The following is a 27,683-nucleotide window of genomic DNA, read 5'->3' on the forward strand; positions in this document are numbered from 1 at the left end:
CCCCAGGGAATGGGCAGGACCCCGAGGCTGCCAGAGCTCCAGGGGTGTTTGGACAGCGCTCTCAGGGATGCACAGGGTGGGATGGTTGGGGTGTCTGTGCAGGGCCAGGAGCTGCACTGGATGATCCTGGTGGGTCCCTTCCAGCTCGGGACATTCCCTGGTTCTGAGTCCCTGTACACACAGCGGTTGCTCAGGTCTTGTGGCTTGCCAGGGATGTGGTTAGAAGGAATTAATAGCTGCGTTTATGGAGCACCCAGGGACGGGAGCTGTGCAGTCATTAGCACTAATGAGAGCTATTTGCATGGCGCTTGGCTCCAAACTCCTTTCTCCATGAGTCCCCTGGGAGCCCCCAGCTTCCTGCAGCCGGTGCATCCACCGCAGCCCGAGCTGTGCAGCCCTGCAGAGGAGCAGTGTCTGAGCAGGTCCAGCTGCTCTGCTCCCACGTTCCTCAGGCAGGGACCGAGTGCAGTGGGTGGGATGTGATGGGTGGGTCACACTCTGCCCAAGCCAGGAGCCAGCACAGTCTCGCCTGTCCCGGTCCCATGGCCGAGTCCAAGGCTGGGGACAGCTTTGGGGCTGGGTGGTGCTTTGGTTCCAACGGTGAGGACTGTCTTGTCGTGGTTTTGCATTTTGCATTTCCAGCCTTTGTAGCTGTGGTTTGATGTGTCTGCGTCGGGAGCGAGCGGGGCTGTGCTGTGGCCTGGCTGCCTGACTCTGCCCCAGACCCTGCTGGGGCTGCTTGGGTGCCACGGCCCCTGTGTGTGCCCAGCCCTGCCAGGGCCGTCGGGGTGAGTGAGCCAAGTGTGAGGGCTACCTGGCCCGGGGTGGTGGTCTGGGGGCAGTTCTAGGGGCAAGCTGTGTGTTGATACCAGCTCTGTGCCCAGCCCTGCCTGTCACCTCATTCATGGAGGTGCCTGGTGGTATTTCTGGGATGTGTCAACCTCTGTTCTCAGCTACAAACAGGTCAGGGTTATGGCTGGCTGCAGGAGCTGAAGCATCCCCTGCCCTGTATGCTCTGTGCTACAGGCAGAGGTGCTGCCCGTCCCTGGCCTGCCTGAGCCACATTTCCAGCAGGGGTTGTAGAATGTCCTGAGCTGGAAGGGACCCACAAGGTTCACTGACTCCAACTCCTGGTCCCGTGCAGGACACCCCAGCAATCCTGTTCTGTGCCTGAGAGCGTTGTCCAAACACACTCCTGAAGCTCTGGCAGCCGTGGGGCCGGGACCATTCCCCGGGGAGCCTGGGCAGTGCCCGGCACCCTCTGGGGGAAGAATCTTTTTCTAATATCCAGCCTGACCCTCCCCTGGCACAGCTTCCAGCTGTTCCACTGGGTCCTGTCACTGGTCACAGAGGGCAGAGATCAGAGCTGCTGCTTGTGGGGAAGCTGCAGACCTCAGTAAGGTCTGACCTCAGGCTGCTTTTGTCCAGTCTGAGCAAGCCAAGTGACCTTGAGTCCCCAAGGCCCTTCACCATTCTTATGTTCCTGCTTTGGACACTCCCTAATACTTTTATGTCCTTCTGACACTGTGCCCAAAACTGCACACAGCACTCAAGGCGAGGCTGCACCAGTGCAGAGCAGTGAGGAACAGCCTTTTCCCTCTGGCTGTGCTGGACTAGACACACTCTAGGGCGTGGATCACAGGATGGGCTGTGCTCGCATCCTCAGGACCAGACTGGTGTCCCCCAAGACTGGGCTGCCCTCAGCCTGCTTCTCTTCCCACAGGATCCGTCCACAGCTGCCCAAGGAGAAGATAGAGGGATGTCACATCTGTACCTCGGTGACACCTGGCGAGCCCCAGGTGCTGCTGGGGAAGGACAAGGCCTTCACCTACGACTTTGTCTTTGACCTGGACACGTGGCAGGAGCGCATCTACACAACGTGCATGGGGAAGCTCATCGAGGGCTGCTTCGAGGGCTACAATGCCACCGTGCTGGCCTATGGGCAGGTACGGGCTCTGCCTCCAGCAGCGCTGGGGACACCGGGAGGGCTCCTGCAGAGGTTAAGGCAGGTGGAGGGTGTGTGAGATCCTGAGTGTGGAGAGGACAGAGTTCTCTCTGGTCCCTGGTTGGGTGAGAGCTGGGGGCAGGGGTGGCCTTGGCTGGGAAGAGGGGGTGGCAGGGCCGGGAGTGTGGGAGCTGATGTGTTGCTGGGGGTCACAGTGGCTCAGCAAGGGTGTTTGGGGATTCTAAAGCAGCAGGGGGAAAATGTGGGGTGCACTGGGCAGAGCTGAGCCTGGGAGAGCCCAGCCAGCTCCCCATGCCTGTCTCTGCACAGACTGGAGCAGGGAAGACCTACACCATGGGCACTGGCTTCGACATGAGCATCTCAGAGGAGGAGCAGGGCATCATCCCACGGGCCATCACCCACCTGTTCAGCGGCATCGAGGAGCGCAAGCGGGCGGCCCAGAGCCAGGGAGTGGCAGCGCCCGAGTTCAAAGTCAGCGCCCAGTTCCTGGAGGTGGGTGCTGGCAGCTCTGGGGGACACCATGGCCCTGCCCTGTCCTTGCTCCCCTCCCCTGCCTTGGGCTCCTCGAGGTCTCTGTGTGCTGACTGGCTCCTGGCAGAGCTGGGCCCTGTGACAAGCCTGGCACTGGGGATGTGTGCTGGTGCAGAGGGGACTCGAAGCACCTACGTGTTGTTGACCTCATGATGGCTACAAACCGGGTGGAGGGAGCTCCCACCATGGGGAAGGGTCTTATGGCTTGGCCCCCTGGGGATCCAGTCCTGCAGCTCAGGGCTCTGGGCTGTCCTACCCCTGTTTGAGGTCAGGGATAGCCTGCTGCCTTGGCCCAGAGTTCCCAGTGAAACAGGAGAAGAAAGTGCCACTCTTTGGGGGGAGCTGAGGGAGGACTGTGCTATTCTCCATGTCCTTTGTTGCATCTCTGACCTTGAGAGTGCATCCTCTCCTCTCTCTGTCCTGGCTTCTCCTATTCAAAAGCCTCTTCTCTCAACTGCTTCATTCCCTGGAGAAGTTTGTCCTGGGAAGCCCATGGACCTCGTGTGTTGGCACCGTTTTTCCTGGGGGTTGCTCCTGGGCTGAAACTGGGAACTGTTTTAAGGCCCAGTGAGAAAGCACAGGGTGGTGTTGAGCAAAGCTGAGCTCCCAGGCAAGCTTCATCTGGTTGAGGTTGTGACCAGGGATGCACCCAGAGGAGACGGGCAGGGAGGGGCCCTGTGCCGTGATCTTGCCTCGGGGTGGCTTTGTTGGCCATCACATCTGGGTGCCTTCAGATGCTGACGGCTTGGAGAGGGCCCAAAGTCACCCCCTTGCTGGAGAAATCCTTCCCACTTACATCTCCATCTGCAGAGTCTCTGTTAACTCCTTTGGTGCTGTTGTGTCCTCCCATTCCCATCACTTGGCCTGTCCAAGCTCCAGGTTGCCTGCCCAGTTGTGCTCAGTTTGTGGAGCTTCTCTTTAGGGATCCTTTGTGCTGGGATGGAATTGGGGACAATTTCCTGCCTGTCCTGAAGTCCTGCCTGGCTAAAGCAGCATATGGTCACATCAGGCACTGGTCACCAACCCTGCTATCCTGGCAGGGGCACAGGACTTGTTCTGGCTGATCCCTGTCTTGTGACTTTGCTCCTGGGAGCAGGATCTAGGAGCAGGTTTAAACCTTTGAGGAGCCTGGTGGCACCAGGGGCAGCCAGGGATGGATTAGCCTGATCCCTTCTGCTGGCCAGGAACCTGCAATCCTTGGGTGACCCAGCACTCTGCACTGGGATGTGGGTGCAAGAGGTGACATTGAATGGTGGTAGCAGGGGCACAGATGGGCAGGGTTGTCCCTCCACCCCAGGCTGAGAGGGAACTCTGCAGAGTTAAGATATGGATGGAGTCAGCTCTGGGGCAGCAGGGTTTTCCTGCTTGTTCAGCACTCTCTGGTCCCCCTTATCCCCTTTCCACTTGACAGAGATGACCTTGAGCTGTGTTGAGAGCGGGTTTTCCCTGGTTCATGTGGCCAGGTGAGCCGGGAAGGTCAGGGGGGTGTGTAGCTCCTGGGCATCTGCTCAGTGGAGCTGCTTGTGTGCGCCAGAAACTGGACAGGTTTGGGCAGCAGAAATCAACCCAGACTGCAGCTCAGAGCTTTGCATGGCAAGTTCTGGAGCACCAGTCTGATGAGGAGTGGCTGAGGGAACTGGGGGACTCAGTCTGGAGAAGAGGAGGCTCAGGGGGACCTCCTTTCTTTCTACAACTTCCTGACGGGAGGGTGGGGCCAGATGGTGGTCAAGCTCTGCTCCCAGGGACAAGAACAGGACAAGAGGAAACAGCCTCAATTTATGCCAGTTGAGGTTTAGATCGGATATTAGGAAAAAATTTCTTCCCTGAAGTTGTGGTCTGGCATTGGTGCAGGCTGCCCAGGGCAGCAGTGGAGTCACCATGGCTGGAGGATGTGCATTTGGGGACATGGTTGAGTGGTGAACATGGCAGCGCTGGGGTAAATGGTTGGACTTGTTTATCTTAGAGGATTCCCTGATCCTGTGCATCATCTCTCCACGTGCACATGCCTGTGCCTCCTCTCCTGCACATGCACACACCCCGGCTCCCTGCTCAGCCTCGCAGACACGTGTGAGCACACACAGCTATGGGGGAGTGGCAGCAGGGTGCCAGAGGGCAGCTCCTGCCAGTCCTGCAGTGCCAGGCTTGGGCAGCCTCGTGCTTCCTCTGCTCTCCCCACTGTGCCCACTGCTGCCCCACAGCTCTACAACGAGGAGATCCTGGACCTGTTCGACAGCACCCGCGACCCCGACTCACGCCACCGCAAATCCAACATCAAAATCCACGAGGATGCCAGTGGGAGCATCTACACCACGGGGGTCACATCACGCCTCATCAGCTCCCAGGATGAGGTGGGTGCAGGATGGGGCACACATAGAGCAGGGGTGGCAGCTGGATGCCACTGGTCAGGGGTGGGGACATGGGGCAGCTTGGAGGGGGAGGATCTCGCCCAGGATGGGAGTGCAGTCCTGGGGGTGTTCTGGAAAAGGTCAGTATGTCCACTGAGCTGCACAGGGCCTGTCCTGACTCCCTAGAAGGGTGCTTTAAGGTTTTCTTTCCTGCCTGGTGTCGTTGTAGCTGATCCAGTGCCTAAAACAAGGAGCTCTTTCCCGCACCACCGCCAGCACCCAGATGAACGTGCAGAGTTCCCGGTCCCATGCCATCTTCACCATTCACCTGTGCCAGACACGAGTGTGTGCCCGCCCAGAGCTGGTGAGATGTGGTCCTGCCTCATGGCCAGGCTCTTCCTGGGTTCCATACCCAGGTGATGCATGAAGTTCACTTGGGAAGGGGAGAGGGTTTGAAGTCTGGCAGAGAGAAGCAGGGATTTTTCTGGCTTCTTTCCAGTCATAGCCAGCATTAGGATTTAATGGGAACTGAGGGTGAGCTGATCCAAGGCAGGATGGCTCAGAGCAAGCTGCTCTTGGGATCCTGTCCCCATCTCTGAGGGGCTGGGCATGGAGTGTGAATGCTCAGACTCTCGCTGAAGTCTGAGTGAAGGCAGGGGAGCCTCTGCCTGCTCCAGCCTGGAGTGGTGACCCCTCCTGTGTCCCTGGCTGCAGGTGAATGAGGAGGTGAGCAGCCTTCTGGATGGATCCCAACCCGCTGCTGAGTACGAGACCTTGACAGCCAAGTTTCACTTTGTGGACCTGGCTGGCTCGGAGCGGCTGAAGCGGACGGGTGCCACTGGCGAGAGAGCGAAGGAAGGGATCTCCATCAACTGTGGGCTGGTACAGCAATGGGCTGGCTGCTGGGCAGGGGGAGTGGCAAGGCAAAGACTGCCAGGGGAGGCCTGTGACACTTCTGGGTCTTGGCTTGGAGCTACCCTGAGCTATTGGGGTTCTGCTGTCTTGGCTGGGGTTTGTGCTGCCCGTGCCTGATGGCAAGAACATGCACAGTGCCAGTGGTGAGAGCACTCCTGCTGCCAAAGGAGGCTTGTGCTGTGGGGAGGGGTGTAGGTCCCAAAAGGGTGGGATCTGCTAATCAGAGCTAAAAAATCCACTCTGGAGCTTGATGCTGCTTCTCAGTGTAGCATGGGAGAGAGGCACAGCCCAGGCTAAGGGAAGCCCCATGCCTGCCTCTTGTGCAGCCCTAAGCTGTGCTACAGTGCATGCTCCAGGCCTGACGTGCTGGCCACGTGGCAGCTGTATCCTCAGCCAAAGCTTAATTCGGGGGGTCTTCCCTTTGTGTTGGTAGCTGGCTTTGGGGAATGTCATCAGTGCCCTTGGAGACCAGAGCAAGAAGGTCGTGCATGTGCCCTACCGTGACTCCAAGCTCACCCGCCTGCTGCAGGATTCCCTCGGGGGCAACAGGTAAGGGGGTTCCAGGTGGGGGCTGAGCTTGGGGTGAGGGCTGCCAGGGCTGTCCCCCTGCAGATGGGGCTGAGGGGGCTCTGGGGCTTAGTAGGAGCCATCTCAGGACTCCAGTGGCTGCCTGGTGAGGAAGAGATGCCTTCTTCCAGGCACAGCATGACTTTGCAGTTGTAAAGACTGTGGCTTCTCATCAGCCTCAGGTGCAATTAGCGGCTTTGGCGGAATCAGCTGGTGCAAAACCTTCCTGAGTCTGCACAGGTCTGGGACCTGGCAAGTGATGGGGCCCAGCGTGGGATTGAATTCCCTGCCTCTTCCCCAGGGAGGGAGGCATTGAGGAAGGGCTGCCTTTGCTCGATGCTGTGTGATGTGCCTGAGGGGTCTTGTGAGTGCTCTGGGAGGGATGCCCTGGCTCTGGGAGGGATGAACCCAGTTCACACCTTGTTTTAATACCCAGAAGGGCCCAGGGTGGGCTTCTGTCCAGGATGGGTGTCTGGGGGCACATGGTCTGTGCTGAGTCCTGGCTTTCCACCTGCTGGGTTGCTGAACTGTGCAGGAGCTGTCTTTAACCCTGCCCTTGCATCCCCTAGTCAAACCATCATGATTGCCTGTGTGAGCCCCTCTGACCGGGATTTCATGGAGACCCTGAACACGCTCAAGTACGCCAACCGGGCTCGCAACATCAAGAACAAGGTGGTGGTGAACCAGGACAAGACGAGCCAGCAGATCAGCGCCCTGCGGGCGGAGATCGCCCGCCTGCAGATGGAGCTGATGGAGTACAAGGCAGTGAGTGTCCCACTGTGTCCTGCTCTGACCCTGGCCACCAAGGGAACCACACGCAGCCAGTTGTTCACTGCCCCCCAGTGGGATGGGGGAGAGAACTGGAAGAGTAACAGTGAGAAAACTCCGTGGTTTAGATACAGTTTAGGAAGTAAAGCAAACCAAGGAACTCACTCCCCGTGGGAGGTGTTCAGCCATCCCCAGCCCAGCAGGGCTCTGTCAAGTGTAACAGTCACTTGGGACAGCACTCCAGGCATCCCCTGTTTCTTCTTCCTTCCCCCAGCTTTATATGCTGAGCATGACATCAGGTGGTTTGGGATATCCCTGTGGTGAGTGGGAGACAGCTGTCCTGGATGTGTCCTCCCCAGCTCCTTGTGCACCCCTGCCCCAACACTGGTGGGTCAGAGTGAGGGGCAGAACAGCTCCTGACTCAGCAGGAGCTAAATCATCCCTGTGGGATCAGTGCTGTTTTCAGCACAGGTTCCAAACACAGCACCACACAAAGCTACTGTGAGGAAAATGAACTTAACCAAAGGCAAACCCAGCTGCTGGAGTGACCCTGGTGAAGAAGGCAGGGACAGATGCAGAAAGCCCCCTCCTTGTGTTTGAATTGGGGCAGGGTTAGTGGGACGGGACAGACCCTCCTGCCTCCCATCCCTTGCCCCTGTGGATAGGGGTAACTGCTAGGAGGAGTCAGGAGGCTTCGGGAATGATGTCTCAGCTCCTGCCTGTCAAGGCAGGACCTTGGCCAGGTTTTGGGGGTAGTAAGACAGAGAGAATCCCTGAAGCATCTCTCTGCATGTTCAGCTCAGACTTTCCTGGTCCCTAGGTTTATCCCTGCTCTCATGTCTGGGGTTTCCCCCGGGGGTGCAGTAGTCTCTCCACGTCCCAGCTTGCCGTGCACTCAGGGGTTTCCCTCCTGTGCCACAGGGCAAGCGTGTGATCGGGGAGGATGGTGCGGAGGGCTACAGTGACCTGTTCCGTGAGAACGCCATGCTGCAGAAGGAGAACAGCGCCCTGCGCATGAGGGTGAAGGCCATGCAGGAGGCCATCGATGCCATCAACAGCAGGGTCACCTACCTCATGAGCCAGGAGGCCAACCTGATGCTGGCCAAAGCAGGTGAGGCTGGGCTGGTAGGTGGCATGGTGGGGCAGCCCAGGCAGCAACTGGGCCGGGGGCTGTGATAGAGCCAGCGTCTGCCTCTCTCCACCTGTGCCTCTGCTCTGCAGGTGATGGTAACGAAGCCATCGGCACCCTGATCCAGAACTACATCCGGGAGATTGAGGAGCTGAGGTGAGTGGGCACACAGCTGGGGAAGCACTGGGGTCCTAGGGCCAGGCTCTGGGTGGCTCACACAGCTCAGTGCCTCCAGCATTGCTGGGGTGAACTGTAAGCCTTGTGGAGCAGCAGCTGGTGGCACTGCTGCGACACAGGGTTGAAGGAGGCCCAGCCTTGGTGCCAGGCAGTGCTTTGGCTATTGTTGTCCTTGGTGTAGCATTGATGGAGGGGGAGGTCCTGTTTGGAGTGCCTGGGGTCTTCCAGGGACTGCTGCCTCCCAAAGGTGGGTCCATCCCAGTTTCTTGCTCGATCCTGGTACGCTCTCTGGCAGCATCGTGGTTTTCTGACCCACCATAGCTTAGTAGTGACTCTGTCCCTGGCTTACCTCATCCAAGCACCTCAAGTTCAGACTGCAGAAGACTCTGAGGAGGCCTTAGAGCCCCTTCCACTGCCTAAAGGAGGCTTATAAGAAAGAGGGAGAGTGCTGGATTTTATTTTTTTTTTTTACGTGGACAGATAGTGATAGAACAAGGGAAAATAGCTTTAAACTAAAAGTGGAGATATTTTAATTAGAAGTTAGGAAGAAATTCTTCCCTGTGAAGGTGGTGAGGCAGTGGCACAGTTTGCCCAAAGCATCTGTGGTTATCCCACATCTGCAAGTGTACGGAGCTTGGAGCAACCTGGTGTGGTGGAAGGTGTCCCTGCCCACGGCAGGAATGTGGAACGAGATGAGCTTTAAGGTCTCTTCCAGCCCAAACCATTCTGTGATTCTAAACCCCCGCGTGGGGCTGCTGGGACGGACTGTGCCCCGTTTCCTCTCCCTAGGACCAAGCTCCTGGAGAGCGAGTCCATGAACGAGTCCCTGCGCCGCAGCCTGTCGCGCGCCTCTGCGCGGGCCCCGTACGCGCTGGGCTCCTCGCCGGGCGCGGGGCTGGCCGGGCTCTGCAGCCCCGCGGCGCCGCTGGACACGGAGGCCTCCGACGTCCTCCGCCGGGCCAAGCAGGACCTGGAGCGCCTGAAAAAGAAGGAGCGGCGGCAGCAGAGGAAGAGGTGAAGGGAGCTGCTGTTGGGAAGGGGGAGGCTGCGTCCGTCCCTGTGGGGTTGGTTGTCCTGCCTCCCCCGTCTCTGCTGCAGCCAGAGCCCGCATGCCTGGGTTCCCCTCCCAGCCCTGCCCTGCCCTTGGTCTTCTTTTCACCCATCGCGTAATTCCGGAGGGTGTTTTCCCCAAAGAGTCCAAAAGCAGGAGGGAGGGTGGGCTCAGCAGAACCTGCTCCTGGCCTCTCTCGTGCTGGGACTCACCAGCCCCGCTCTGTTCCCCCAGCCCGGAGAAGGAGGCGTTTAAGAAGCGGCAGAAAATGCAGCAGGACAATGGGGAGGAGACGGATGAGAACGAGGTGGAAGAGGTGAGTGGACATTGTGCTCACGTTGCAGAGGTGTCTGGGTGTGGAGCACTGCAATTGCCACTCGTGAGACAGGGACCAAGCTCAGCCTGGCTCTGAAGCAGTCTGGAAGGGTGGTTTTCCTGAGGACTCCATGCTGGGGCTGGGGGGAAGCTGGATAGTCCCCAGTCAGCCTCAGCAGAATGAGGAGTCCACAGTTTTGGGGGCTTGATTTCAATCAGCATAGATGAAGAGGGGTCAGGCTGCTCAGCTGGGAAGGGATGGATGCAAGAATGGATGGGTCAAATTGCTGTTCCTCTCAACAGTATGTGCTGGGGGTCCAGAAATGGTGCTGCAGCCCGTGGGCATCCTGTGTGGGAGGCTGAGTCCCACTTGGGGGGCTGTGGCCCGTTGCTGTAGGGTGAGCTCAGGTTTGAAGGAGGGCGAAGCTGTGGGGAGAAGGACAGACCATCCTGCTGGCTGAGATTAGACACTCATCTCTTAGGAGGAGGAAGAACAGGATGAGAGTGGCTGTGAGGAAGAGGATGGGCGTGAGGATGAAGATGAGGACTCGGGCAGTGAAGAGAGCCTGGTGGACTCAGACTCGGATGCAGAGGAGAAGGGTAAAGTGGAGTTCTGTGTGCAGCCATGAGCATGGAGGGGCACTTGCTGGCAATGAGCTCTGCTCTTGGTGAGGCAGAATTCACCAGGACACCCCAACCATGTCCACTCTGCGGGGCTTGGAAGAGCCCCAGGGTTGCTGCAGTGTTTTTTGGGGTGCTGCTGCTTCCCAGCATTGTGGGTTCCCATCAGGTCCTCTGTCCTCTCCGTGTGCTGTGACTCAGTGGGGCCATGGAAGTGATGCTTCCCATGCCTCCCAGCCTGACTTTCTCCTCTGTCTCCAGCCGTGAATTTCCAGGCCGACCTGGCGGATCTGACCTGTGAGATTGAGATCAAGCAGAAGCTGATTGATGAGCTGGAGAACAGCCAGCGGCGTTTGCAGACCCTCAAGCACCAATATGAGGAGAAGCTGATCCTACTGCAGAACAAGATTCGGGACACGCAGTTGGAGCGGGACCGGGTCCTGCAAAACCTCAGTGAGAACTGCCTCACCCATGGGATCCCATTCTGACAGCCTCAGACCCCAGTTTCAATGCAATCCCAGCTAACTCTAAGTCAAAGCATCCACCCCTTGCTCTGGTAGAGCTTTGTCATGCCCCTGCCTCTACCTACATCCCTGGCAGCCCCAAGGCCCTGCTTCTCTTGCCATGGGAGCAGCATCAGTCAGCTGCACAGCTCTGAACCTGCTGGCACTGGAGAAGGATGGCGAGGCAGAGCCTCTTCCAGCCTTGAGCACCACTTGATGAGCTGTGGGGACTCCTGGGGAAACTGAGGGCTGAGGGGCAAAAGACCCAGTGGTGTGGCTGATTTCTAGGCTTAAATAGGGCAGGGTCACCCGTCTGTGTGGCTGTGGGTCTGAGTCTGCAGCGCTGCTCAGTCCAGCCACTGTATCTCTGTGCTGAGCTCTTCCAGCAGGTATTCCCAGACAGAATCCAGTTCACTACGGGGTGAGGGGGGCTCTGATGGGACGGGGAGGGACACAGTGCTTGGTGCCTCCAGGCAGGGTGTGTGGGTACGGGAGGATCCTGAGGTGCACAGCAGTTGTGAGCCCTCTCTCCACCCACCAGGCACGATGGAGTGCTACACAGAGGAGAAAGCCAACAAGATCAAAGCAGACTATGAGAAGAGGCTGAAGGAGATGAACCGGGACCTGCAGAAGCTCCAGGCAGCCCAGAAGGAGCACGCCCGCCTGCTCAAGAACCAGTCCCGCTACGAGCGGGAGCTGCGGAAGCTGCAGGCTGAAGTGGCCGAGATGAAGAAGGCAAAGGTACCGGGATGTGCCGGGGTGGGGAGGAATCACCTGGACAAGCCTGGCTCCCTGCCTGGAGCAATGTTTTCCACTGTGGTGGCGAGTGCAGAGCAGCTGCGTGCTGGGTGGGTGGGTGCCCACGCTTGGGCCCTCGTTGCAGGTGGCGCTGATGAAGCAGATGCGGGAGGAGCAGCAGCGGCGGCGGCTGGCGGAGACCAAGAGGAACCGGGAGATCGCACAGCTCAAGAAGGAGCAGCGCCGGCAGGAGGTGAGAGCCTGGCTGGCCACACGCTGCCAGTGGCCCCGTGCAGGGGAGGTGGTGTTTGTCCTGCTCTGGCACTCCAGGTGCTCACAGACGCCTGGAGTCAGTGAAGCTGAGTGAAGTCTGACTGGAGCCCGCGCAGTCCTAGCAGAGCACAGCTGGGTGAACGGCTCCCAAAGGCTTCCCACAGCTCCTGTTGTAGTTGTGGGGGATGCTGTGGGAGGGGGGAACGTGTAACCAGAGCCAGCTCAAGGCTGGGAGCCCGCTCGTTGTTAGAATCGGGAGTAAGACTGTGCCAGAGGGCTGTGACCACCACTGGGCTGTGTGGGCTGCACCTCAGGGGTGTCTTTTTCTTTCTCACTTGTGCAGTTCCAGATCAGGGCTCTGGAGTCTCAGAAGCGACAGCAGGAAATAGTGCTGCGGAGGAAAACACAGGAGGTGAGCAAAGGGGGTTTCCTCCTCATAGTCCCCAGCTCCCGTGGAGGTCTGGGCCCCAGTGCTTGGCTCAAAGAAATCCCATCCTTCAGACAGGGCTGGCTTTGGGAGTGGGGTTCCCAAAAAGGGAGGGAGGGCAGGAACCGGGTGGGAAATGGTTGTAGGCAGCAGCAGAGTTCCCCATCCCAAGCAGCAGAACCAGAGTTGCCAGAAACTGATGCCTTAGGAAGGCTGACCTGAAACAGAGACTGGACAGAGCTAGAGAATAAAGAAGGTATTTATTGAAAGGCCTTTAGGGTACGCCTTGGATAGGACAGGGCCTGATCAGGGCTACACCCAAGGTAGACTTAAAATGGTCACAAAAATGGATGACTGGTCACAAGGTCTCACATTTTTATGTTTTGGTCCATTTGCATGTTGGGGTCTAATTGTCTAATTACAGCTTCAGATTATGAGGTCTTATCCATCTTGTTTCTCCCTTCACTCCACTGTTTTTGCTTTTGGGCCTGAAAGTTGTCCTTGGTCTTCAGCAGGAAAAGGATTTGTTTTGTCTACCTACTCTGTGGAGGGAGCTTACTAACACTTAATGTGAGGCTCAGAACTCCACCCCTAGGCAGCACAGAGTCTGAAAAACATGAAAGCTAAAACTTCAGGCATCAGCAGGGGTGGGCTATGAGGGAGGAGAGGGAATCCCATGAGGCACAAATGTCCCAGGGCTTTGGTCCACAGAGCTGCCACTCTCACACCCGTGGGGACCTGGGGGTGATGCCAATGGGTTTAGGCTGCGTGGGGCTGCCCAGCTGACACCCTGTCTCTGTCCTTCCTCGGGGCAGGTGTCAGCACTGCGCCGCCTGGCCAAGCCCATGTCAGACCGGGTGGCCGGCAGGGCGGGCCAGAAGCCGGCCATGCTGGACTCGGGCGCGGAGGTCTCGGCCAGCACCACCTCCTCCGAGCCCGAGTCCGGCGCTCGCTCCGTCTCCAGCATTGTGCGCCAGTGGAACAGGAAAATCAACAACTTCCTGGGAGACCCCTCGTCCCCCATTAATGGGGCTCGGCCTGCCAGGTCAGGTCAGGGGCTGGGTGGTAGGGGGTGGGACATCCCCGGGACCCCCCTGCCTGGCTTTTGGTTGGTGGCAGAGGTTGAAGGGTGGCTTCTTAGTGTCCAGTTGACCCATATTAAATCAGTGACCCTGTGATAAGCTGTGCTGGCAGAGTGTGACTGTCACCTGGTCTTGAGCCCAAAGCTACCTTCCATGAGGGTTAAATGCTGTGGCACAAACCCTACTGGACTCATCTTTTGTCCCACTTTGCTAGGAGGAAATGGAAGAGTTGGGCAATGCAGAAACAGCACAGATGCATCCTCTGTTTCCGGCCGGCCAGATCCCAGATATCTTCCTGGGGGGCAAGCCTGGCTGTCCAGCACGGTGTGGCCGTCTGCCCATATGCCTCTTCTTCCCTTTGGCTGTAGGAAGAAGTTCCCCAAGAAGGGGACGAGCCAGACCTTCAGCAAAGCTGCCCGCCTCAAGTGGCAGTCACTGGAGCGGCGCATCTTTGACATTGTCATGCAGAGAATGACCATTGTCAACCTAGAGGCAGACATGGAGAGGCTCATCAAGGTGGCTGTGGCGCTGGGGACAGAGAGGGCTGGGTGGCGGGTGCAGGACAGGGAGATGGCCATGTGGACACTGCTAATCCCCCTTCCCTTTTCCCCCAGAAACGTGAGGAGCTGTCACTGCTGCAGGAGGCGTTGCTGGGCAAGCGGGCAAAGCTGCAGGCAGAGAGCCCCAAGGAGCAGAAGGGTCTGCAAGAGCTGAACGAGGAGATTGAGGTGCTGGGGGCCAACATTGACTACATCAACGACAGCATTTCAGACTGCCAGGCCACCATCATGCAGATTGAGGAGACCAAGGTGGGCAGTAGGACTGGGTCTGATTGGCAGCGAGAAAGTGAGAGCTCTAAGGAAAGAGCATCCTTGGGCACAGTCAGCTGGGGCTGGGCTCTGGTCAGAGGACCCAGAGTCCTCTGAGCTGTCGCTCTCGGTGGGGCTTCACCCACAGTCACTTCTCATTAGGTGATTAATTACAGAGAGGAGTTCTGGCAGGTCCTTGCATGTCCATGGACAGGCTGCTTGTGGCCCTGGAATTGTAGGGAAGCTGTAGCCCCTATTTGCCCATGGGGCTGGTGGTCACCTGTCCCCATGTTTGCTTCTTGCTCTGGAAACATCCCAGGAGGACTGGCTTTTTCCCAGCAGAAACCATCCAGGTTTTGTGTCCAGTTGTGATACTGGGCAGCTCCCAACTCCTCTCAATGCCTGCAGCCTGAAATGGAGGCTGTGTGCTGTCCCTGGCTTGTCCCCAGCTGTCACCTTGATTAGCAGGGAGAAAGGGCTGCTGTTAATTCACACTAGGCTTTGTGCTGTGGATTTGGGTGAGCCTGGTGTTTTTTCAGTGTCTAGTTTTGTGCTGGAACCAGAATTTCTGTGGCAGTGCATGAGCCCTTCATGCTGGACAGTCCCATGGCCGGATCTCCCCAGTAGCCACTGGGCAGACTGGGGAGGGTGAGGACTGGACTGGGCAGTGCTTGCAGGGCGTTGGGAGTGCTGCGCTTGCCGTGGAGGCCCTTCCACCCGTCCCACATCCAGCAGCAAAGCTACCCTGCTGCATCCAGCACTTGTCTCTGCACGTTTCAGGAGGAGCTGGACTCCACGGACACCTCGGTGGTGATCAGCTCCTGCTCCCTGGCCGAGGCCCGGCTGCTGCTGGACAACTTCCTGAAAGCCTCCATCGACAAGGTGTGGAGCTGGGCTGGGGTGTGGGTGTGTGACAGGGTTTCTTTGTGGGTGCCAGGGTGGGGACCTGATGGCAAGGACCTGTGGCACCTGCCTGAGTGCCAGCATTCCTTCCCCAGGGGCTGCAGGTGGCCCAGAAGGAGGCCCAGATCCGGCTGCTGGAGGGGCGCCTGCGGCAGACAGACGTGGCCAGCTCCTCGCAGAACCACGCCCTGCTGGACGCCCTGAGGGAGAAGGCAGAGTCCCACCCTGAGCTGCAGGCACTGATCCACAACGTCCAGCAAGGTGGGGCCTGAGGCAGGTGCATCTTCAGGCCAGGTGTGCTGCCTGTGGGGTGGATGCTGTACCCGAAAACACCTGGAGGTGCTGTGGCTGGGACCCTGCCCCAAGAGCCGTGTTGGATGGGAGCATGTGTCCTGGCCAGGGTTAACAGGGACAAGGTCACCCCCCACACCTTTCTGGGCCACCCCCTCTGCTGCAGGGTTTGGGTGGGGCTGGTGACAGTGGGGTCCCCTCTGCTGATGCATTGTCTCCTCTCACAGAGAACGGCTACACCAGCACGGACGAGGAAGTTTCCGAGTTCAGCCTGGCCTCAGATGGGAGGTGAGCACCCAGCCTGGCGCTGCCTGAGGTGGTGGTGGCTGGGGCACAATGCCTGATTGTCATTCATGGGACCTCATAGAGGGGCGTGGATGAGCAAAGCCCCACCTGAGCTTTTCTGTGGTGCCCACCACTTGGGGGGAGCAGGACGTCTCTTGGTCATGAGCAGGGAGTGAAGGCTTGGTCATTCCATGGAGAAAGGGTGCTGGGGAGCAGAGGGTGACTCAAGGAGTCTGGTGGACCAGTGGTACCAGCTTTCTGGAGAGAGTTTGGCACTGAAGATCCATCTTTGCTCCTTTCTTCTTGCAGCATCTCCCAGTCTTTCACCATGAAGGGCTCGGCAAGCCAGGATGACTTCAAGTTCAAGGTTAGTTGGTCTTTTTGTGTGGCCTGGTCACAGAGACTGGGAGGAGGGATGGAGGGATATTCAGGGATGCTTCAGGACTCCGCTCTGCAGTCTGGACCTTGGGGAACCAGGCTTGGCATAAGGCAGTATGGCTGCTCTCTGGATGGGCAGAACCAAGGTCTCCTGGTACAGCAGTCCTGTCCTGAAGCACCAGAGACTTGGGAAACACCCACCACACCGGCCAGTACCTCCCAAATCTGAGTGGCACCGAGGATGTCCCCGGGCAGGGCAGAGGTGGAGGGAAGCAGCCGTTGTTCTGTACAGGCTGTCACGTTTGCGTGGAGAGCTGGCTGTGGGGGGCATCCCACTGGGACGTGGGGGAGCTGGTTTGTGGCCAGAGAGCACAAACTCTTCCAGCCCACGGTGGTGGCTGCTCCCACTGCCCCCGTGCTGCTCCCACTGCCCCCGTGCTGCCCGCCCCTGAGCCCTCTGCCCTGCTCTAGGGAGAACCCAAGCTTTCGGGGCAGATGAAGGCAGTGTCAGCTGAGTGTCTGGGACCCACGCTGGATGTCTCCACCAAGAACATCACCAAGTCCTTGGCATCCCTCATGGAGATCAAAGAGGACCGGATTGGCTTCTCCATCCGAGACCCCTATTACAAGGAGAAGGTGTCACGCACCATCAGCCTGCCCACGCGAGGAAGCACCTTGTGAGCTTGGGGCACTGGGAGGCTCGTGGAGGCCTGGGCCTGGGGGAGGCTGTGCCTGGCCTGTGGAGGTGCAGAGGGGTGAAGGGGAGCCCAGTCCTGCATGCCTACAGCATGCAGTGGTGAATTTCCTCAGCGGGGCTTGGAAAGTGTGTAGGAGTATGTTGGCATTCTTTGCAGATGGAGAGGAGGATACTTCAAGAGCAGGGAAAGAAGGGGGGTGCGAGGGTCCCCAGCTCCCTGCTTTGGGTTATCGGCCTTTTTGAAGATGCTTTGGGTTGCCAGAAGCCTCTGCTGCCTCGAGATTGTGACTCCAGCCCAGTCTCTTGTTTGCTCTTCTGGGGGAGGACACAGATGTTCATTGTGGAGGGATCCCAGTGCAGGGGCAGGCACCCACTCTGCTTTGTTCTCTTGCTTCAGTCCCAGGCAGTCCCGGGGCTCGGACACTTCACCCCTGACAAGGAGAAAATCCTACGACCGTGGGCAACCTGCCAGGTGAGCTTGGGAGAGATGGTGACACGGGCAGGGGAGCCTGTGTGGCCCAGAGCAGTGTGGAAGGATTCTTTCTGGGCCCTGATGTGCCAGTCAGGTGCCAGGCGAGCCGTTCCCAAGTTGTGTGTCCCTCTGATCCTTTTGGCTCAGGCCTGCAGACATTGGCTTCACACCACCCTCATCCCCACCCACCCGGCCCCGCAACGACCGCAACGTCTTCTCCCGTCTCACGAGCACCCAGAGCCAGGGATCTGCCTTGGACAAGTAAGTCCTGCTGGGGTGACAGTGTCTGAGTGAGGGGGACCCAGACTGTGGTAGCACATGGCACATACCAAGTCCTGTGGGGATATAGGAGCACCAGGGCTTGGACTGGCTCCAGCCAGTGTCCTGTCACCACTTTACCTCGCTGCTTCTCCCTGTGTTGGAGTAGCTGCCGTGCCAGTGCTGTGCTCCTGCCCACTGTGGCCCCTTTGAGCTCACAGTCCTGGCCTCTGCCTGGAGACAGGGTGGTGCCAGACTTGGACCCCTGGAAAGGCAAGGGAGCAGGATGGGGTGAGGAGGTGAGGGCTCAAAGGAAGCTGATGGACTGGGATCCGCCCACAAATGCTGCTCCAGCCTCTCCCGGCAGCAGGTCAGGTGCTGCTCTGGGCTCAGCTCTTGCTAGCTGTGCTGGTGTTCCCTGATGGAGACCTGCTGTCTGATCCTCACATGCCCTCCTGCTCTTCTGCTCTGCCCTGGTTCTCCATGTGTGCTTCTCCTTCTCCCTCCCTCCACTCCTTCTCTCTGTCCTACACTGGCTTGGATGCAATAACAGTCTTCCACCTCTGACTCCACCGCTGCCTTCTCTAGTCTGGGTTTTCTCTCCCGTAATCCTGCTAATTTTCTGCCCCTAGGTCTGATGACAGCGATTCCTCTGTCTCGGAGGTGCTGAGGTATAGACAACTTTCTATTTATTATCCCTTCCTCCGCTCCTCCTTCTCTCTGTCAGATGCCTGCTCTCCCTGTCCCCACATGGTCTGCCTGCAGCTTGCTGCTCTACCCCCTCCCAGCTTGTGTGTCTGTCCCCTCCTGGCATGCCACCTCTGGTGCCTGATGCTGTCCCTCAACTGCAAGTTCAACCTGTTCCTGCTTGGATTAGCCCTTGGTACATGGTGCTGGGCTCACTAATGGGTGCTGGCCGCTTTGGGTTGGCAGCATGCTCTCCTCCATCTCTGATGGTTTCTTGCCAGCATGAGGCCACCATGTCCCACCCCTTCCCTAGCTGTCCAGCAGGATGGGGAGATGATGGGGAAGGGTGCTTGCAGTACATCCTTTGTGCAAGCTTCTTCCAGGCAGTTACCTCAGGTTCACTCCATGCCTGGTTGTGCTTCCCTGGTGCTGAGTTGGAAAAAGTCGGTCTCTTCCCTAAAGAAATCAAGTCAGATTGTGGTGCAGAGCTCAGCCTTGCAGTTAAGGTTCTCCTGGGCTTCTCCCCCTGCATCCACCTGACTACAGAGTTTTCCCAAAACAAGGGCCACATTTTCCCCATCCTTTAGGAACACTGCAGCCTTCCAGTGCCTAAAGGGGCTTATAACAAAGAGGGAGAGCAACTTTTTACATGGGCAAATAGTGACAGGACAAGGGGGAACAGTTTAAAACTGAAAGAGGAGAGATTTGGACTAGATGTTAGGAAAAAAATCTTCTATGAGAATGGTGAGGCCCTGGCACAGGTTTTCCAGAGAAGCTGTGGTTGCCCCATCCCTGGAATGTCCAACGCCAGGTTCGATGGGGCTTGAAGCAACCTAGGATAGTGGAAGGTGTCCCTGCTCATGGCACAGGCATGGAATGAGTTGGTGTCTAAAGTCCCTTCCAACCCAAACCATTCCATGATTCCGTGATCAGCCGTCCAGCACCCAGGTGTCCCCTGGCTCTGCCTGGGCCCTGAGCTCCTGCAGGCCCCCTGTCACTGGGGAAGTGACACCAGACCAGTCTGAGCTGGGTCACCCTGGGCAGTTTGAAGTCAGGCAGCCACTCAAAGTCCATGGAAGATGCCTCACCCTGCAGTCCAGGGATTTCCCCTGGGATTCAGTGTTGCTTTGAGACTGGTGGAAGCACTGGGGGTGAGGGGGAGGCTGTTGGCTTGGCATTGGTGAGTGCAGAGCTGAGGAACATCACATTCATGTGATTTCCAAACCCAAATTAATGAGCCTGTGCTTGTCCTCACAACTAATGCAAACCTTGCCCTTCTCTAGCCCCATGCATCAGTTTCCCTGCCTGTAAGAAGCAGCTACCACAACTCAGGGTCTTGTGGCTGTGCTTGGTGACCAGGCACATGGGGGCCCACCGGGGTCACACATAGCAGGGTCAGGCTGGTGGTCCTCAGCACCCTGAGCATGTCTGAAGTGGAGGGGATTGGCAGATGATGTGTCCCCCAGGACAGAAAGAAGTGTCCCTTGGAAGCAGATTTGGCAGGGGCAGGTGCTCTCCTGCCCAGAGCCAGCAGTGGGTGCAGGAACAGCCATTGCAACAGGGATGTGGGGTGCAGATGCTGGTGCTGCACTTTGTCACCCTTGTAATCTGTGTAAAGGAGCGAGGCCCTGTCTCCAGATGTCACCAACCAAAGGGTGACAGCCTCCAAGGGACAGGGGTACTGATACTGGTACTCTGAAACGTTATCCCAGCAGAGCCTCAGCTTCAGGCTGGAGAGGGCAGTTTGCCCCAAAATGGACCTCAGGGCCAATGAGCTGAGTCTGCTGAACGGCCCTGGGTCTGTGCTGGTTAGGCACGAGAGGCTTTTGGGGAGAGCAGGGATCACTGGGCAGCCTCCCCCCTTCCCTGTCTTGTTGCTGGGGCAGAGGTAGGCAGGGGCTGCCCATGGGGAGATTCCTGGGGTTACCACAGAGACCTCGGCTCAGACATGCCACGTTCAGGTGGAGGAGCCTGTCGCGCTGCTGGGCAGTGGAAGATGCTCGGTGTGAGGCAGCTCATGTTCTTCCATGCCCTGGGACTGTGGGCACAGTGCCCCTCCACCCCTGCAGTGCAGCTGTTCTCTCTCTCCTGTGAAGGGGCATCATTAACCCAGTGGGTGGCACCAAGAATGCCCGGACAGCCCCGCTGCAGTGTGTCTCGGTGGCAGAGGGACACACCAAGCCTGTGCTCTGCCTGGATGCCACCGATGAGCTGCTCTTCACTGGCTCCAAAGGTGGGTGATGGCCAGAGGGGGCAGGGAGGATGCAGATGCTGTGGGAGCAGGTTGGCATTGGGAACGTGGGAAGTGTTGGACATTACAGGGATGGCCCCTGTCTTCAGTGTTGAGCCCTGCCCTGCCCAGTCCTGGCCCTGTGCTGGGGCTGGCTGCCTCCTTTCCTCTGGCCCTGTGGGTGGGGAGAGATGCTCAGAAGGCATAATTGTCCCCAGGCCACCGTGCCCTTGGAGGAGACACCCCCAACACTCTTGGGCATGTTCTTCCTCCCACAGATCGGAGCTGCAAAATGTGGAACCTGGTGACAGGCCAGGAGATCGCTTCTCTCAAGGGTCACCCAAACAACGTGGTTTCCATCAAGTACTGCAGCCACACGGGGCTGGTGTTCACCGTGTCCACGTCGTACATCAAAGTGTGGGACATCCGCGACTCGGCCCGCTGCATCCGCACCCTCACGTACGTGCAGCTCTGGGGCACCCGGGACACTGTGGGCATCTCTGGGTTTGCAGGAGCCATTTGCAGAACCTGCAGGGGCTGGGGACATGGCCAGATACCAGCTCCTTTAGTGCCAGTTTGCGGTGCTTAGGGAACAGGGAGGTTGGGAGAGCTTGGGGTGAGGGAACTCATGGGGACCTCCTGCAGCAAAGGCTCAGGGTCATAAAATCATAGAATGTGCTGAGTTGGAAGGGACCCATCAGGATCATCAAGCCCACCTCCTGGCCTCGCACAGGGCACACCAACAATCCTGCCCTGTGCCTGGGAGCGTTGTTCAAACACTTCTTGAACTCAGACAGGCTCGGAGCTGTGACCATGTCCTGGGGAGCCTGTTCAGTGCCCCAGCACTCTCTGGGGGAAGAACCTTTTCCTGATACCCAACCTAACCGTCTCCCAGCTCAGCTCCAGCCATTCCCATGAGTCCTGTCACTTGTCATGAGAGGGAACAGATCAGTGCCTGTCCCTCTGCTGCCCCTCATGAGGATGTTGAAGACCCCAGAGAGGTCTCCCCTCAGTCTCCTCAAGGCTGAACAAACCAAGTGACCCCAGCTGCCCCTCATGAGGCTTCCCCTCCAGACCCTTCACCATCTCCTCAGGATGCTCTCCAATGGCTTAATGTCTTTTTTTATATTGTGGTGCTCAAAACTGCACCAAGGACTTGAGGTGAGGCTACCCCAGTGCAAAGCAGGGCAGGACAGTCCCTTCCTGTGACCAGCTGGCAGTGCTGTGCCTGGCATGTCCCTGGACAAGGATGTCCCTTCTGGCTGCCGCTGACTCATATTCAACTTTCCATTGACCAGGATCCCCAGGTCCCTTCCCACAGCTGCTCTCCAGCCTCTGTTCCCTGCTGTATACACACAGGGTTGCTGTGTCCCAGGTGCAGAATCCAGCACTTGCCCTTGTTAAGGGTCAGGAGCTTTGCAGAGATTTTGCAGCTGTTCTGGGGGTGGCCAGGAGAGCTGGCAGCTCCAGCAGAGGGGCACAGCCCCAAACAGCACAGTGGCTGGGTAAATCACAGGCTCTTCAGTGGGAAACTTGGGTCTCTGTGAGGAATTTTAGGACCAGAAAGGAGCGTGGAACAGACTGTAGCTGTGGCTGCCAGGTTGGAGTAGGGCTCAAAGGTTAGGACAGTGTGGTAGGTCAGAGTTACCCACTTGTTCTGCCACAGATCTCCTTCCTCCCTCCAGCCTCAGCTCATCTGCCTTGGCCCAAAGGTGCTTCTCCCTTGGTATGGAGGCCAAGACCTCTGCTTCCCTGGGCTGCATGCCAGCACTCACCAGCTCTTCCTGTGGGAAGCAGAGAGGCACAGGAGGAGAGCAGAGGGGCCCTCAGCTGGAAACCGAGGCAGGATGCTCTGAGTCATGCACACACCCTGCACCCTTGGCTGCCTTTGCAGGCTGGGCACAGGCCTTTAGGACAAAGCTCTTGTTGGTCCCATTGTGGCCAGAAGGACAGGGACACTTCCAGGGCCTTTCCTCAGTGTGGGACCCAGCCGTGCCAGCCTGGAGCCAACAGCCTCCCGTGCTTCCTCAGTGGCTCTGGTCTCATCTTCCTCCTCTGAACTCTCCTTCCTTTAGGTCTTCTGGGCAGGTGATCTCTGGGGACGCGTGTGCCGGGACCACCACGCGCACCGTCACCAGCGTGCAGGGCGAGCACCAGATCAACCAGATTGCTCTGAACCCCACGGGCACCACGCTCTACGCTGCTGCCGGCAACGCCGTGCGCGTCTGGGAGCTCAGCAGGTGAGGGCACTGCCGGCCTGGCCAGGACACCCCGGGGGTGCCAGGTGGGCACTGGCAGCTCAGAGCGGCCTGAAATGATCCCCCTGGGGAAAATGAAAGCCTTTTTCGCAATGGAAGTTGCATGCAATAAGGATTTTTGGGATTCTTTCCTATGGGACCCAAGGGGTGATGAGCGGCATTGGAGCTGTGTGGGGTGGGGGGTTTGTCTGTGCACTGGGCAGAGCTTAGCAGAAGGAAAAAGACAAGTGGGATGAGCAGCAGGGCCCTGTTTTTCCCTTGTCCTCCTGCCTGCCCTGTGGGCACTGGGCTGTGAACCCTGTGCTGCGGCCTGGACTCTGCAGCCAGATGTTGGCACACTCAGGCTGTGCAGCCAGATGTTGGCACACTCAGGCTGTGCAGCCAGATGTTGGCACACTCCAAGGCTGCTTTCCTCTCTTGGAATCACAGGGAATGGGGTTCTCCTGCCCACTCTCCCCCAAAGGGAACAACCCCTGCTGGGGCACTCCAGGGCTGGGGGAGGCTCTGCATGGGGGGATGAGCTTTGGATGAGCTCCAGCACGCAGGAGGGGCTGACCTGTGCCCTTGCACCCAGGCTGCAGCCCGTGGGGAAGCTGAGTGGCCACATCGGGCCTGTGATGTGTCTCACAGTGAACCAGACGGCGAGCAACCACGACCTGGTGGTCACAGGCTCCAAAGATCACTACGTCAAGGTACTCTCCTCCTTGGGGAGCAGCACCCCGAGTCCTGTAGGGAAGCCCAGATGTTGGCAACTCCTCACTCTTCTCTCCTCCTGAAAACTGAGCCCAGATTCTGTTTTCACCTCTGTATGTGAGGTTTTCACTTATTTCCTCTTCCCAAACCTTGCCTTTTGCTTGGTCCACAATGCACCTTTGGAGAAGTTGCGTTTCTCTCACGCATCAGACTCTCCAGGTGGGATTTGCATGTGAGGGCTGACCCAGATGAGCAGCTCATCCTGTTCTGCTCAATAATCCCCTCCTGATAAAGATACCTTGTGCTTGCTTGGTCCCAGCTCCAGCACAGCAGGAGCCTGTCCCTTCCTTTCAGGTTTTAGCAGATTGAATTAGAGCTGTCACCAGGGAGGTGAGGAGGGGTGGTGAGATGGTGAGTGAGACAGGATCCCACTCAGCTGTCAGCTTGCCTCCTGAGGAGTGTGAAGGCTCACCATGAGTAAAATGCAGCAGTGGGGCTGTTCCTGGTGGCACATCTGCTCTGCTTGTGGCAGGACCCTCAAAAAGCCTGCAGCAGTCAACGCTCAGCCTGTTTGCAGCATCACTCTAGGTGCCCGGAGCCTAGGACACAGAGGGTGGTGGCCAAACTCCCCAGGAGAGGGCCAGCTGTGTCCCCAGTGCCATCTGTGGTCTGTCACCTGCTGCTCTTCCCCAGGTGTTTGAGATCACGGAGGGCATGGCAGGCAATATTGGCCCCACTCACAACTTCGAGCCCCCTCACTACGACGGCATTGAGTGCCTGGCCATCCAGGGAGATGTCCTGTTCAGCGGCTCCAGGGACAACGGCATAAAGAAGTGGGATCTGGAGCAGCAGGAACTTATCCAGGTCAGAGCACAGGTCCTGTGGTGACACAGGGCAGACGGGGATGCTGCTAGTGCCAGTGTCCTGCCTGGAGCTCAGCAGGGGGGCACTCCCAGTCCTGGGCTGTGTGTGGGTGAGGGTGTGCTGTGCCCCCATAATTTGTCCAGCAGGGTGCTTGGGATCACTGGCTCTCCTTCAGACAGGCTGTGGCATCAGTTGCAGTGTGGGAGCTTGTGTTCCACCCTGAATTCTGGCTTGTTGTCTCCTGCCCAAGGGAGAAACCAAGCCATGACTGTTGAGCCCATGGCCTTGGCTCCTAACTGGGCATCACCAGTTCCATGGTCCCAGTCAGTCCCAGGGCATCAGTGAGGACCTGAGCTCGCTGAGACAGTGAGGACCCAGGGTGGGTGCATGAGGCCGCCCGTGGTGCTGCAGATGAGGTTGGTCATGACCTCTGCCCTGTGCCTACAGCAAATCCCCAATGCCCACAAAGACTGGGTCTGTGCCCTGGCCTTCATCCCCGGGCGCCCCATGGTGCTGAGCGCCTGCCGAGGAGGCGTCATCAAAGTCTGGAACGTGGACAACTTCACCCCAGTCGGGGAGATCAAGGGGCACGACAGCCCCATCAACGCCATCTGCACCAACTCCAAGCACATCTTCACTGCCTCCAGGTGAGCCTTGGACGTTCTGCCCCCATGGCCGTGGGAAGGGGGAGACCCTGGGTTTGAGCCGTCCCCCCTGGGCCTGGGTGGGTGTGTGCTGGGTGAGCAGGGAGCGGGGAGGGAATCGCAGCTTTTTGGTCCCTCTACTCCTTCATCTCCTTTTGCCCACTGTAGCCTGCCCATGGCAGGGCCTGCCCACCACAGTGCCAAGAGCTGTCCCCGGCCGTCCCCTGCCCACGCTCTGGTGATGCCCTGGGTTACTCCCCACGCAGGGACCCCTCTCCCTCGGGGCTGGGCATTGTCTGCTGCTCTCGGGGAGCTCTTCAGCAGCAAGACTCTGATATCCTCTTTTCGACCCTGTCCCTTTTCTCCCTTCCTTTTTCTCTGTCTCTCTCTGCCTCTCCTTCTCCCCACCTCCCATCTGTGCCACAGCGACTGCCGGGTAAAGTTATGGAATTACGTGCCTGGGCTCACCCCTTGCCTTCCACGACGCGTCCTTGCCATAAAGGGCCGTGCTACTAGTCTGCCTTGACCCTCCTGCTCTTTGACTCTCTTGCTCATATGCTCTTCTTCCGTCTCTCCTTCCCTCTTCTCTCCATCTCTCCCTCCCTCTGTCCCTCTCACTGTTGCTTTTGCTCCTCTCCCTCTTTCCCCCCCCACCCCTTTTTCTCTGGTCTGAGCTGCTTCTTCACGGTATGAAACTATTCTGCGTTTTTCCCCACTTGATAAGTCTTTGTTAGAATGGACTCACCCCCTTGTCCCAGTCATACCCCTGCCTTGGTTTCACGTGCTTTTTGGTTTTTTTCCTCACCGAGTGCCCACATCTACTTTGGCAACTCTGTGGGAAGCCATGGCCTGCCTGTGCCTTTGCATGGATAGTGGGTTGGGAGTCAGCAGCCACCCCCAAATCAGCCCGTGCCCCAGGAGCAGAGCAGCTCCCTGGGTATCACTGCTGGGACCTAGCCGAGCTCATGCAAGGCGGGTAGGAGTCCTGGTGTGGGGTCAGCCCTGGAGGTCACCGTTTCCCTTTGTCCCCAACTGCTGCCAGTGGGGTGAGTTGGAGGCTGAGCCCCATTGGGTTTGCCTTCTCCCCAAAGTGCATCAGACAACCTCCTGCCAAGGGAAAAGGGCCTGGAAGTCTGGGGGGCTGCATGCTGCCGTGGTGGGGGACAGGGAGTGAGCACCCTGGAGGTGCCTCTGGGGCAGGGTCTGTGGGGCTCCCGCCCCAACCCCTGGGTCATGCTGTCCCTCTCACCTTTGCTCCTCAGCGACTTGACAGTGAAGCTCTGGAGTGGGAGGAGGTTGCCTGCGGGGTCAAACTAGGAACTGCAGAAAGACTGGAAGGCGTGGGGGCAGGGTGAAGGTCAGGGTGCCTCCCCCTGCTCTCAGGACTCAGTCATCTACAGGAGCTCAGCCCAGGACAGGGATTTCTTTGTGCCTGACCCAACGAGGTGGACAATGCTGCATCTGGTACTTTGAGCACTGTCAGCTCCCGTGAAGAAGCAGCTCTGTGGGGCACCAGCAGCTCCACCTGCCCTCCTGCTGAGGCTTCTCGATGGTTCTCCAGTGAAGAGGAAATGTTTCACCTCTCCTCTCACCCATCCTGCTGTAAGGACTTCTGGGGGTCAGAGATCCCTGACTCCTCCTGAGACACCCAGGTCCCCCCTGCCACTGTGGGCTCTGCCGTGCTGTGCTGCTCCTGGGCTGGTTCCTGCAGGAGTCTTTCTCCACTCCACGAGGACATTTGGTGTCTGCTGGCCAGGACCACAACCCAGAGGGTGCTTCTCTGGAGCCATTACTTGTGCTACACCTCTGCTGTGGGAACTACAGAAGGATTTCCTGGTACTCCTAGCCTTTCCCATCCTCTGTGGACCTGTCTCCAGTGGCTAGAGGGGTGCACCTCCAAGCTCCTTTGCCGTGTCCCATCTCGTGGGGCACAGCAAGCCTGGGAGGATCTCCACTGGGCAGCTTCCAGACAGACCTGCTGCAGTTCCCTTTGACATTCCCCAAACCCAGGCTGTAAACTCAACTGCCCCATGGCTCTGGGCTCTTCCCCACATGCCCAGCCTGCTCTGCAGTGAGAAGGGCTGCTCAGCCCTGCTCTGGACATCGTGACCCCCATCAAGGGTTTGTGGTGGGTTCCTGCAGCGACTTAACCCCCTTGAGATGGAGAAATGAAGCAAGAGTGGAGGTTACAGGGCAAAAAAGCCAAGGCTGGATTTGTCACTCCACTGCTGTGGCTCTGTCCGTCCTTCCCTTGGGTTCTGCCCTCAGACCTCTGCCTGGACTGGAGCTTGCTTAGGTTGGGCGTGCTGGCCCAAGGATCCAAGGATGGAGAGGACCCAGCCAGGCACGGAGCAGCCAGAGTCCTCTGACAGGAGCAGAGGGGAGGGGGTTGCACACATGGATCTCGCACAAGTCCCCTGATTCCTCCTGTGCTCCAAGGACAATCCTGCAGTGGATCATCTTGCACAATCTCATCTCCTTGAGGGTCTGGGGGCTCCGCCCAAGAGTGTTTCCCCAAGGATGCACAATCTGCAGGCTCTTTGCTCTGTCTCTCCTGTTCAAGGGGGGCTGGTAAAGGCCCTGCTCTCACACTGGAGCTTCTCTCCATCTCTCCTGTGGCCCATTGGACCATCCCCTGCTCTGTCCTGCCCTGGGCCGCCCAGGGCTCTTGTGGGATGCCGAGGAGACCCCAGGATGGGTGTTCTTGCCTCACACGCTCTCCTTTCCCCTTTGTCACAGAAGAAGCAGCACTTGAACTCAAATTTAAGGATTTCTCTGTGTGATCCCACCAGCACTGAACTGGGAT

General features: G+C 58.2%; 1 protein-coding gene across 1 annotated transcript in view; it reads left to right on the forward strand.

The window, feature by feature from the left end:
* Positions 1-27,271, forward strand: part of KIF21B (kinesin family member 21B) — a 39,068-nt gene extending 11,797 nt beyond the window's left edge. Inside the window, exons 2-35 of the mRNA XM_066203991.1 lie at positions 1,724-1,946; positions 2,276-2,458; positions 4,696-4,845; positions 5,072-5,206; positions 5,557-5,724; positions 6,191-6,306; positions 6,894-7,089; positions 8,014-8,203; positions 8,314-8,377; positions 9,188-9,412; positions 9,684-9,765; positions 10,247-10,364; positions 10,647-10,838; positions 11,430-11,629; positions 11,772-11,879; positions 12,243-12,311; positions 13,142-13,371; positions 13,777-13,924; positions 14,023-14,217; positions 14,998-15,099; positions 15,216-15,381; positions 15,639-15,699; positions 16,006-16,063; positions 16,546-16,751; positions 17,169-17,243; positions 17,391-17,504; positions 18,134-18,172; positions 20,285-20,421; positions 20,697-20,877; positions 22,494-22,658; positions 23,251-23,368; positions 24,063-24,233; positions 24,681-24,880; positions 26,140-27,271. Of these exons, the coding sequence (XP_066060088.1) occupies positions 1,724-1,946; positions 2,276-2,458; positions 4,696-4,845; positions 5,072-5,206; positions 5,557-5,724; positions 6,191-6,306; positions 6,894-7,089; positions 8,014-8,203; positions 8,314-8,377; positions 9,188-9,412; positions 9,684-9,765; positions 10,247-10,364; positions 10,647-10,838; positions 11,430-11,629; positions 11,772-11,879; positions 12,243-12,311; positions 13,142-13,371; positions 13,777-13,924; positions 14,023-14,217; positions 14,998-15,099; positions 15,216-15,381; positions 15,639-15,699; positions 16,006-16,063; positions 16,546-16,751; positions 17,169-17,243; positions 17,391-17,504; positions 18,134-18,172; positions 20,285-20,421; positions 20,697-20,877; positions 22,494-22,658; positions 23,251-23,368; positions 24,063-24,233; positions 24,681-24,880; positions 26,140-26,194 (4,840 nt within the window). The 3' untranslated portion in view covers positions 26,195-27,271. The remainder of the gene's footprint in view (positions 1-1,723; positions 1,947-2,275; positions 2,459-4,695; positions 4,846-5,071; positions 5,207-5,556; positions 5,725-6,190; positions 6,307-6,893; positions 7,090-8,013; positions 8,204-8,313; positions 8,378-9,187; positions 9,413-9,683; positions 9,766-10,246; positions 10,365-10,646; positions 10,839-11,429; positions 11,630-11,771; positions 11,880-12,242; positions 12,312-13,141; positions 13,372-13,776; positions 13,925-14,022; positions 14,218-14,997; positions 15,100-15,215; positions 15,382-15,638; positions 15,700-16,005; positions 16,064-16,545; positions 16,752-17,168; positions 17,244-17,390; positions 17,505-18,133; positions 18,173-20,284; positions 20,422-20,696; positions 20,878-22,493; positions 22,659-23,250; positions 23,369-24,062; positions 24,234-24,680; positions 24,881-26,139) is intronic.
* Positions 27,272-27,683: the final 412 nt, after the last annotated feature.

This window comes from Chamaea fasciata, unplaced genomic scaffold, assembly GCF_029207755.1.
Source record: "Chamaea fasciata isolate MVZ Bird 193981 ecotype frontalis unplaced genomic scaffold, bChaFas1.0.hap1 SCAF_25, whole genome shotgun sequence".
Taxonomy (NCBI): Eukaryota; Metazoa; Chordata; class Aves; order Passeriformes; family Sylviidae; genus Chamaea; species Chamaea fasciata.